General features: G+C 43.2%; 1 protein-coding gene across 3 annotated transcripts in view; it reads right to left on the minus strand.

The window, feature by feature from the left end:
- Positions 1-12,554, minus strand: part of SPON1 (spondin 1) — a 247,809-nt gene that overhangs the window by 146,084 nt on the left and 89,171 nt on the right. For all 3 annotated transcript variants that reach the window (XM_070428271.1, XM_070428270.1, XM_070428272.1), the window contains one exon: positions 1,158-1,231. In XM_070428271.1, the coding sequence (XP_070284372.1) occupies positions 1,158-1,231 (74 nt within the window). The remainder of the gene's footprint in view (positions 1-1,157; positions 1,232-12,554) is intronic.

Raw genomic sequence — 12,554 nt, forward strand, 5'->3', positions numbered from 1 at the left:
GATGCTGAGCAAGACATTAAATTTTTCCCAGCTCAGGCTTCTCATCTATAAAATGGGGATGATGTAATGGTTTTTACCATATAGGGTTGTGCAGATTACTTGCTTTAGGTCTGTGAAGTGCTTAGAATAGTGCCTGACATGTAGCAAGCACTCAAAAAAACAAAAACAAAAAACAAAACAAAAACCTATTCTTATAATTTTCCCAGAAGACCTTTATCAACCTTTCTTTTTCTTAGTAGCTTATGATTTGCTAGAATTGGAGAGGATTATTTCTTCTCAAAATGCTAATGGCTTGAAATGCAAATAAACTTCTGCAAAAATGAATAGAAATGAGATAAAGATGTATAATTATAGAACATTTTCTATTTTTATTTAGTTCTTTAATGACTTCTAAACACATTCAGATGTTTAAGATCTTCATTTTTTACAGTAGATTAATAAACAAGCTTTCAGATACAGATAATAATAACTAATACTTACAGGTAGCATTTACTATGTGGCAAGGAGGCATGGTACAGTTTTACATGTATTAAGTCAGATGACTAGAAAGGGCAGAGACAGGCTTTAAACCCAGGTCAGATCTGAATCCAGGCCTCTGCCCTGAACTCCCCGGTCTACTTGATCTGGGTGGGCTTTGTTAGAATGCCTTCAACCCAGGGAGAGGGCAATGATGAGCTTGCACATCTAAGGACCAGATCCTTGAATGTGGTGAAATCACAAGACCAGTGCCCCCATGGCAACCCCATCTCTCTCTGTGCTTTCCTGGAGAAGGTTCCTCCATATTGTCTGGGTACTACCCAAGTTTCTGTTGGTGATTATTCTGGAAAACCATTAAAACTTCTTGTGCATTCCTTAATTAAGTCCTGTGAATTATTCCAGGGAACCTCTTCAGAATAATCACTGTTTCACAAAAATAAAAAAGACAACACCAATATAAGGTACATTATCTCCTACCCAGGGAACCAAGCTGGGTAATTAGAGCTTAAGGCAGATCCAATTATCCGCAGCACACAGCCAGATTAAAAATTGGAGCTACGTGAGGAAGCAGGACCCGGAGGAACTCAGAAAGCACAATCATCTTAATTCCCGAAGCCAGGTGTTTGGACTGAATAAGCCACCTTTCATTTATTTGGCTCTCTCCCATTGCATGTTCTTACCTTGCTCACAAAGTTTCTTGGTCAGAGAGCCCTCATCTTGAAAATAAATGATGCGTTTCTGTACGATGCTGGCCCTGTAGGGAGAGAAGACACAGTGTAGTGATGAGGATGTCAGTTCCTTGCCTGGTCACTGACAGCTGTGAGGCTTTGGGTGAATCACCTCAACTCTCTGTACCTCAGTATCGTCATTGGAAAATTGACAGTAATAATACCTATATCATGGGATTGCTATGAGAACTAAATATGAAACTATATGGTAAGAGCTTAGCACATAACCTAGAAACCACTCAATAAATATTAGTAATTGTATTGGTGGTGGTGGTGCTAATATTAAGGGAAGAAAGTGAACTAACAGCATTTTCAATAACTTTTCTCAATGGTTCATTTTACTCTATATCAAACTATTGAGGCCATTGTAGATCAACCAAATTCAAATAAGATAAGCATGTCAAATCCTCTTCCTGAAGGGGAAAAAAGGAATTTAAAAATATTTTTTGATTTGTTCTGAAAATGTCATCCTATATCTTTCCTGAAAGTCTAGACAAAACCGTCTCCTACATTCTGAACAAAGACAACTTCAGCTGTTATATCTCTCTCTTAAACATGTCAAACACAGACTCTTAGAATCTGGAAAGAATATTTTGAGGTTGAAAAATGACTTACTTTTGGCCAGCACATATTTTCTCTTTAATTAGACACGCTACTTCTCCTTTAACCCACCCGGCTACTTATTTTGAGCTGGCTTCACAGAAGTTGAATCTCCAAACCCAGTTCCAGTAATTTGAAAGTCTACTATGCTTAACGCTGAGACAGAGCCAGTGGAACTCCAGCCATTGCTATTGATTCTCTTTAGCAGTGCTACTCAATCAAAAGGTAATTTTTACTTTGATTTACCCTATTAAACAGGTAAAGGGAGCCCTTGACTCCATCCCAGCTGACCACACTGAACGAGTGATACAGTCAGCCAATTTGCCCTGTGTCACATGATCTCACACCGAGGAATGGGACCAAGTGTGCACAGATCTGCTGAGTACAGAGGCAGTTTTCTTGCTGGTCTGGGCCTGGGCCAAGATGATTTTCCAAAGAAACGTCTACTCTACACCCTGTCTTGCATAAAAGGCTAAAATTCAGACTAGTCTACATATGTCTTTTATAGTCTTTCCTCACCCAGGGGAGACAAGATGTTGAAATAAATGAATGAAATATGCTTCCTGTCTACACAAAGCTACTTTGATCATTTATCCATTCTGTTGATCATCAAGCAGAAAGTTTCCTCGGGCCAAGAGAACACTCTTGAGAACACTTACTCTCACCCCAAAGCCAGATAACAAAGCCTTTTATTAGTCAGAATATTCCAGAATGCTTCTCAAAGTGTTTCCCACAGAGAAGGGCTTTAGGGACCCATGTGGAAGGCAATGAGAAGGCCTAGTGGGAAGTATTCCAGGCCCCACATTCTTGCTTCAACCAAAGGCTCTAACCTCATTTCAACCAAAGCAGCATCCTCCCCCATCTGCCTTCTTGTTGAATTTACTGGTATATCGTCAACAAATAGATATTGGAGGCCCACTTAGTGGCCAGACACTGGCCAGGAACACTGTCATGAACAAGACAGATGGGGTCACTTTTCATTCTGAAAGTTTACAGTACAGTGGGGGGAAAGCATCAAACAACGAAATCCTTACCTAATCATTTAACACAACTGTGATTAAGTGCTGAATGGAGAAGTCTACAGGCATGGGAGAATATAACACAGGGGATCTAGCCAAGCTGGGAAAGGCTCTCCCCAGAAAAGATGGCCAAGCACAGATTTGAAAGAGAAGGAAGCTAACTAGGCAGTGGGGAGGAAGAAGATAGGGAGAAGGCCTCCTTTGTAAAATCCTTGACGTGGGAGGGTCAGGACTCATTGGAGAATCTACAAATGACAAACCAGAGAGGTAGTGTGAAAAGAGATGGAGAGTGGGCAGAACCATATCATCCAGAGCCTGCAAGGAGATGGCGTTTTACTCCAAGCTTGAAGAGATATTTGAAGAGTGTGTCCTATGGAGTAAGATGATCAAATTTGCTCTTTTGAAAAGACTGTTGGGTCAGAGAGTAAAAATGGGTTGGTGTGTGGTGGCAGTATACAAAGCTCTCATGACAATCAAATTTTGTCTCAATAAAATTCTCTTGTCAAAATAGTTTGAAAACCCTGATGCACAGGATAAATACAAACTTACTATGGTATTTAAGGCTTTTCATAAGTTTCTCCCAAACATCCCTCTGGCTTCATTTATTGCCATTTGATGCCATGCTCCCTGGGTTCCAGACATTGAGAAGTTTATGCCACTTATCTGAACACTTTGTTCACTCTACCAGGTGCTGTCTGTGCTGATTTCTCTCCCAGAATCTCCCCAAACCCACCTTTGCTAGTGTCTATAACAAATAGTTTTCATTTCCTTCCTCCTGCTGTAAATATGAGAACAATGGCAAAGCCAATGACTTAAAAGCATTACCTCACTTTGAAAAATTAAATCATCCCCAAATTTCCCAAAAATGTGATTGCAAAAATTTGGGAGGCCAGAGATAGAAAATATGTATTTCCTCTAAGAGGTTTCAATTTCCCTCATCCTCTGTTTTCTAAAGTCTAAGGCGGCTCACTCTCTCCTTTTGACAATAGTTGTAATTTCCGAGCCCCTTGTACTGTGCCTGCTTGTTCCCGGGCCATGGAGGCCCTTTATGTACTTATCTCATATATCTTATGCTTTACACATATTACAGGTCCTCAAATTCCTCACCCCAAACCCTTGGGCTAGATGTGTTTTTAATTCAATTTTTCAGCTATTAGAAAGTTAAGATGGCAATATGCCATTAACATCCCCATAAGCAAACACATTAATATGCTGCTGCAAAATGTAAGAATATTTATATTAAGAGGGCAAATAAAACTATAAGGAGCTTCATGTCACTTTAGGTCAAGTTTGGCAAACTTATAAATATGCTCATTTTCAGAGGGATTATGATGAGGGCTTGTGGCCATTTTCACCCTTATCTTACAGGTGGGAATGGCTGAGGTTACAGTAACACGCCTAAGGTTTTGAAGTTCTTTCTGTCTGCCTCCAAAGTCCATGGTTTGTCTCATGCTCAGAGTGGTTGTAAGGATTAAAGATTAGGTAGAAAAAGTATAATTGCCCTGCGAGGTATCATGAAATGCAACCCCCAATTAATTTTCCTTGGGTCAGTTTTCCTTGGATCATCTCATGGAACGCACTATGGAGAACTGAGGTTTTGGTGGGCCTGCCTGGAGCCTGGGCTGTGATCACCATGAAAAGCCTGAGCATACATCCCCATGCCTGTGCTTGGTCAGCGCCCTGTATCATGCCCTTTGGATTTCAAACCCAGTGTGGATCAAATGTGGTATACATCAACTGTGGTTCTGATCTGGCCCTGGTGATTTGGCCTCATCCCGATCCAAACCTATCCAAGCCATGTTTTATATGTGTCTTCATAGTCTTATACCTCTGGGCCTCTGTCCATGGGATTTCTTCTGTCCTTCTTCATTACTCTTCAACATAACATACATAACATAACATAACATAACATAACATAACATAACATAACATAACATAACATAACACACACACACACACACACACACACACACACACTCATACTTTAGTTACCTACCTCATACTGAACTATATTACTTCCCAGGTTGATTCCTTGACCGGTGGTCTTCCTATGAGAACCACAGCCACAGCCTCTTGGGTTTTTCCCACCACAGCACTGATTAACCTATATTATAATTGTCTGTTTACTTTTCTATCTCCTGTGCTAGATTATTATATTTTTGAGAGCAGGAACTATATCTTACTAATTTCTATAGACATCAGTAGCACTGCAGTATTGGGAGAAGAAACGGGATCAAGGAAAAGGAGAGAATTTGAGATTGAGCTGTCTGTAGATATGACGGTGGTCTGTCTAGGGGGGAGTTTGACATAGGGACCTGTAACTCAGGGGAGATATGAAGGGGTGGGAAGTGTGGATATAGAGGTTACTGAGGCAAAAGTAAAAGTTGAAGCTTTCAGAGTGGCTGATGTCACCCAGGGAATGTGTACAGAGGAAGAAGCCAAGCTATACCCAGGACTTTGAAGAAGACCAACGCTCACTTAGCGATATGCCAGCAGAGACCAAGGATACGCTTGGTTGCAGAAGATGCGTCTTTTATATTCCCAGAAAATGCATTTCACATTAAGTCTGTTCGCATCGAAAGTATAAAACTCAGCTGAGATTTATAAATCATATTATCGTTCAGGAAAATAATAGCTTTACAAGATGAGAAAGCTGTTAGTAAGAATTCCCTTAGCATTTCAAAATGACAAATTTCTCCCATTCTGTGTTGCAATTTGGCCGTCCTATTACATAGCATTTCTATACTGATCTACTGAATGCTCTCTTATCACGAGAGAGTGTGTTAAGGAAATCTAAATTAAATTTCTCAGTGTGTTAGCTTCTCAAACTTTGGAAGATTGAGATTCTAAATAACTTAATCATTTTAAAAGTTTTCTTTTAAACCTTAAGTGGAACATTTCCAGAAATGCCATTGGGAATCTTTTGGATGCTTGGCCCTTTTCTGTCTGAAGGGTTTGTTTATTGGCTGTTCTTTTTCCTCAGGGAATTTGCCTGTTGGAGTGAAGTTAGAGTTTGCTAAGTTGTGGATTTGTCTAGTGTTGAAAGGGCCTGAGATCCCTGCTCTCACTGATAAGGGATAGGGAGACCATAGAAACTAAAAGACTTGGCCATGAAATGGCTTAAAAGTACACATGGGTCATCAGTGGCTGGGTCATTGCCATGTACAGATCATTCATGCAAGGTCCTACATGCATGTTGTGAATAGTCACTGTGTGGTAGCCATTATTGTTGCAATGGTAAAATTGCCAGCCCTTAACGAAGCACCTGGCACACTAACATCCTATCTAATAAAGAAGAAATAAGCTAATTGACTGCCATGCCCTCACAAGATGACGGCACCCACAGCCAATAAAGAGGGATATGCTAATTGACCATCACACCCTCAAATATGGCAGGGTCCACAGCCACAAGATGGCAGCGCCCAGTCCCCTCAGCCCCGCTGGGGTGGCAGGCATGCGGCATGGCTGGGCCCACCCCCAGTTGGGTCCAGCCACCCGTGTGCCTGCCTCCGGAGTCCCCCAGTCCCCTCAGCCCCCCAGCTGCCCAAGGCCGGCCTGAGGCGCAGGCAAGCCTTGGATGGTGACCGCCCAGCCGCCCAGGGCTGCTCGAGACTCAGGTAACCAGGTCTGGCCGAGCTTGCACTGCCGGCAGTGGCAGCAGTAGAGGTGTGATGGGGGCATTGCCTTTCCCTGATTGCCAGGTTGCCTCCCGCCCCTGAGGGCTCCCGGACTGTGAGAGGGGGCAGGCTGGGCTGAGGGACCCCTCCCTTCCAGTGCATGAATTTTCATGCACCAGTCCTCTAATATTTAATAAGTAGTAGCTATTGTTATAATTGATGTCAGGTCTGTCACCTTCCCTGTGGAGAGAGGAGTGAGGGGCTACCCTGGTTATCTGCTTTAGGCGGAGATAATGAATGGCCAAAATGAAGCTCGGCTTTGTGGTTTCCAGGTTATTCTTGTCAATCCTCTTCCCAATTCCAGTAAAATCCCTATTACTGAACATTTCTTGGAGTACATTACAAAATTTGTCTATAATCTCAGGGATGTTTTCCATAGAAGTGATCCAGTTTGTAATCAGTATCATCTACTTCCTTCTAACATGAAAGAACAACTCTGTGGGAAGACCCAGGAATGAAATATTAAAGTCATAGTGATGGTAATTTCATCAGGAACTGAGGCTATCTGCCTTATTTTATGTCACAAGGATGCCAACTGCTAACCTGACCATGGTCTTGTGTTAATTAACAAATATTTATAGACCCTTACACCAACCTTTTATATGGCTTTAGGTGGATCTCAGGGCAGGGAGCTCTGTCCAAGAGTTAACAGACATTCTGGCAGCCCATGATGATGCACCCATGGGAGAAAAAAAGTGAAAGCTTATCTGCAGGGTTCTGTCTAACACACACACACACACACACACACACACACACACGAAGTCCATGTCTGCCCAATAGCAAGGCCACCACAGTCCTTGCTTGAGGTCATAAAACTATTGATTCAAAGACTGGTATAGCCATCTATCATTACTGCAAAGAAGCAATTTTAGTAGCTGCCTTGATATTATTCCTGCTTAATTATCACTCATTCATAAACCATTTACTAAGCACTTCTTTTGTGCTGGACATTTTGTTAGGAGCTGGAAATGTAAAGATAAGTAGGAGATGTTGCCTTCTAGTAAGGAGCAGCTAGCCCAGTGAGGAAAAGAAAGAAACAGAAAAATGAAACAGGACCTCAATGTTGAGCACAACAATGGAGGAGCCAAGGGAGGGAGAGGAGCAGAGATTAGCTTTGTCTTGGCAAAGCTCCAGAAGGAAGCACTATGGTGGCCCTGAAGGTCTGAACTGGGAGAGGGGCAGTGGAAATAGAGAATCCAAAAGGCATGTTGTAGGGAAGTTTATAAGGACTTAGGAACTTACTGGATCTGGGGCAGAAGGAGGAGATTGAGTAAAAGATATTTTACTCTTTTTTGTTTATTTAACAATTAAGCATCCATTTAGCCATTAAAGATAGTGGTCAACTGTTAAAAACAAAACACAATTAAGCACCCTTCTAAGTCCTTCATGGATACTAACTCATTTCATCCTCCCAACAACGCCATGGAGTGGGCCCTGTTTTACAGATGAGAAAAGTGAGATAGTGGAAGATAAGTAAACTGACTTCCCATATACAAACCCAATGACTAGAGAGAGAAATGGTGATGCCAGTAAATGAAACAAAAGACAGAAGGGACAAGGAAGAATTTTCTTTTGTGGGGTGGGGGGGAGGGGAGATTTTTATTGAGATACTTGTAGATTCACATATAGCTATAAGAAATACTTTGGAGAGATTGTACATTTTCCCCAATGGTAACATTTTGCAAAATCCAGTATAATACAGGGTAGGGCAAAAGTAGGTTTTCAATTGTGAGTATAGGAAACAGCATTTATTCTTGGATTATTATTTATCAATTGCTGTATTATTTATGTATTTGTATTATAACTGTAAACCTACTTTGCCACACCCTGTATTACAACCAGGATATTGACAATGGTATAATCCCCCAGGCTTGAGTCTGGTTATAAATAGGCTAGACGAGGGCCAGATCATGCCATGCAACTTGCCCGTGAGCTGCCACACTCTATGACAGAGCACTCCCAAATGACTCTCAGAGCACACAGTGTATGTTTGAGCCCCAATGGAGACTCATCCATAAGTGCTATGATGACTCAGAGGTAGAAGGCCATCCCTGACGGGGATGAGATAGAGGAAGAGGTGAAGTGGGGGAATTACTGGTAGGAAGGAGGTCAATCAGGATAATACGGCACTGGGGGACCTGGAGTCCCAGATACTGAGTCTGTAACCAGGGACGGGCTCTTTGAAGCCATTAGAGCTGCACAACAAAGAGTCTCTTGGCGGGCCACACCGTCCTTGGGCCTTGGCAGCAACAGCCTCTGCTCTGAGCAGACATCTCAGCCTGAATCCGGAGCATCAGCTCCATGTACACATGCAGCTTAGGTTGTGAGCGAACCTGGCAAAGAGGTCACGCAGGTTGTTAAGACTATAGCCCATTCCCAACCGTGTATGGTGATTGGATTTCTGGAGCTCCTGATTCACGTCACCGAACAAAGTTACATCTACAAAGCCCCAGTTCTAATTTTAACAAAAAATGAGAAGGAAATTAGTTTTAGCACTCAGTGTATTTCTTTTTAGAACCACCCCGAGGATGACAAGTTTACTGTGGTTCCATTTTCTCTTAGTATTGTCCAATTTCAGACCTCATCATTATCATATATCTTGCCAATGCTATTATGCTAGAATTTAAAAATTTACCCCCTTCCCTGCAAAATCCAATGGAAAATTAACAGCGAGAAATTGATTTTCATATTACAAGAGAGACATAAAAACAAAAGGGTAAAACTGGATTATGGGCTTAAAAGAACTAATTTAGATGTGAGAGGCATTAAAACCAAGAAGACATTCATTTACTCATGTTTTTGTTTAACAGAGTAGGTGCCACAAAGCTGTGTGAGGAACCAGAAGTACAAAATGAATAAGAGTGGGTGTGACACCAAATAGTTGACAGCCTGGTGTGAGAGAGAGAGATGTAATCTGATGAATCAATATGTAATCTAGTGCAGATCAAGCACTAGAGTCTACCCAATATCCATTTCCTCCCTCTGCCATGCCTACAGAACCCTCAGTTTGGGAGGCATGGTACAAGGTAAAGCCAATCACAACATCCTGCTCTCACTTTCCCAGCCTTCCTTGAAGCTGGGGAACGGGAGTGTATGACCCACATGTAGCCTCAGTAACATAGGACAGGTTTGCAGGATATAGGGGAGGCCTTCTGAGGAAGTCTTGCTTTCCAGATAAAAGAAATTGATGAGTCACCCTGGCCCGTCCTTTTTCCAGTCTTGATTACAGACACAATGTGTGAAACATGACAGCTATTTTGTGACCATGAGGAAATGGCAAAAAATAAAAATAAAAAAAATAAAAATAAAAATAAAAAATCACAGAGACACTGGCCCTAACATCTTTTAGGTGCTGAAACAATACCAGGAGTCACCTAGCCCTGGCCTTCTTGCTATATAAGAAAAAGAAGCCTTTACCTGTTGAAGCTATTACTATTAGTCAAGTTTTTAAATGAACACTGCTCTCAAAAGCATGCCAACGGATAGGAAGAAATATGAGCCAAGCATGTGGGAGTACAGAAGAGGGCAGCTCAAATAGACTGCAGGAAGTACTCCCAGTTGCGGAGCACGTGTTGTTGGCCTTATATACCAGGCCAACAGGTTGCACTGGGGAGCCACTATAGCACTTAGGAGTGGGGGCAGGGACAGTTTGGTCAGAAGAATCTTGGAGTGGGACACTATGAATGAGGCCTTAACAAAGGGCTTGGATGTGGTGGGGAGGAGGTCATGCTGCCCCTTGCTGGGACTTTCCCTCAGGTGCGGAGGACAGGTACCTGTTTGCAGGGACGAGAAAGAGAGCCGGCATGCCTGTAAGCACACTCCACTGTGAAGAGAGACGTGGCTGTAAGAGGAAGGGGAGCGGGTGGGAGTTTGATAGGAAAACACAGGCGAGGGAAATCTTTTTTCTCTGGAGGAGGATTTCATATGCCCGTGTACCGTGGCCAAGGAAACAGTGGAGACCCTTAGGGGCACCTGCTAGTTCACGGGCTGGAAATTTGTCATCCGTTGGAAAAAAATCTTAAGTAAACTCACATGGACAAAATAAATAGACTGCAGGAAGTAGTCCCAGTTGTGGGAGCTCTGACAGGTAGGCAATTCTGGGCAGTAAACAGGGCCATTTCTCATGTCCTGTAATTGTTTTAAACCACTTGAGCTTTCCCCCGGCATCTTTGGACCCTTACCGGGTTCTTCTCTCTGGCTTACCTTATCCATGGCATTTCTTAACCTTGCAAAGAGATATGAACCTAGAGGGAAGGCAGTATCTTACAAAACATCTCTAGGCCAAAATACCTTTCTCCCTTAAGAATACAAAAACATAAGGTTTTATGTCCCTGAAAAATTACTTTAAAAAGAAAACAACAGCCTTAGCATGTTATTCAGCATATAGCAACATGATTAATGGTACCTGGGGAATGACTGATCAAAGGATGGCTGACGGCTAGGTTCACTGTTTCTGTGATATTGTTGAACCCATGATTCTTCTGTCTAATGTCTCATACAGTTAAGCTGCTGGTCAGCCCCTGCCTCGCTTTCTCCTCCAACTTCTTCACACCTATAAACCCTCCAGGCCCAGGACTGCGTCTTATTCCTCATCGGGCACCTGGAAGCTAGCAGAGGATCTGGCCAAGGCTTATTGAACCTGGGGTTCATACTCTGGGGTCTGCAGCCCGATTTCAGGATGAAGGGATTTCGTGTGATGTGCACAAGTGCATATTTCTGGGTAAGAGTTCAGAGCTTTTGTCTGCTTCTCCAAGGGGTTCCTGACCTTAAGAACCACTATTGGGTCTGGAATGAATGACAGGAAGTAGGTGAAATGGTATGACTGTCATTCCATTTAATACAATCTTCAACTACGGTCTATGCTTTACTAAAGATGAAGGTTAAATTTTTATTCCGAGCACCCAGGGCTTCAATTGCATTCTCTCCAGACTGTGCTCTGATCAGAAATAGAACCTGTCTGGGCTGGAAAACAAGAAATAGAAAGCAGAGCATTGCTCCTGGGTTTCTCGGGTGTTCCTTGCTGAGAGCTTGCTGCTCCGCGCAGGGCGTGGGTGTAATCAGTCTCCCCACCCCCTCCTTAGAGAGGAAATGCTGCCTTTCCCGCTGCTTTCCAGTCATTGCTCTCTGCAGTTGGTCCCGCTCCACCGTGCCCTCAGCTGATCCCCTGTCAGTGGCTTCCTTTAAGCCAGGGCTGGCAACATTGTCCCCTCAGGTGTCAGGAAACAGCCCAGGCGACAGAGCAATGTCCTTAAGCACAGGCCACCTGCTGTTCTTTCCATTCCTCAGAAAGCTTCCTTGACTGTCACCTGGGATTCTGCAGTGGAAATGCAGACCTGTGTGTGGGGAGAGGCGGTTAGGGTTAGGGACTGGGGGGTGGGGGAGAGGGTGGTTATGGTTCTTAGCTAGGGATTCATGCTCCTTGAATGGGTTTCTGAGGATTCTTGAACTCCTGAAGAAAACGTACTCAAAATGGGAAGCATGCACATTGCTTTGAGGAGAGATTCTACAAGAACCAGTGCCCTCCACTGGGAGTCATGATTTTCATGCCTCTTAGTATCTGCCCCAGTCCTATCCACCCCACCCTCAGGAAGGACCTGCATAGAAGATTACGTGAAGGACTCCCTGTACAATTATTGCAGTAACCTCCCAACGAGTATCCTCTCTTTGCCAACCCATCTAATTTACCTACACTCCGCTGGGGATTGTTACCTTGAGCACATTATCACTTCATTTCACAGATTATTAGGCAGCAATGGCACCCTAGTCCTAATTATCCCATCTCCCACCTCTGCCCCATCCCAGCCCACTCCAGCACAGAGTCTTGCACATAGTAGGTCCTTTCTCAATTTTCCATTGCAGTCCAAACTCTTGGTTAAATATCCACAATTCTGAACACCCAGATACAAGCTGCCTTCAAGATCTGTCACCCCACTGGCACCCCCTGACTCTTCCCAAATACCTGAACGCAGTCCTGCCTTATCACTGTGTGCAGAGCATGTGTCCCATGGCTCCTCCTGGCTTCTGCTGATGCTACTCAATAAACTAGGAGTGTA

The sequence above is a fragment of the Myotis yumanensis genome, unplaced genomic scaffold (assembly GCF_028538775.1).
Source record: "Myotis yumanensis isolate MYYU_CA2020_CCGP unplaced genomic scaffold, mMyoYum1.0.hap1 SCAF_10, whole genome shotgun sequence".
Classification (NCBI taxonomy): Eukaryota; Metazoa; Chordata; class Mammalia; order Chiroptera; family Vespertilionidae; genus Myotis; species Myotis yumanensis.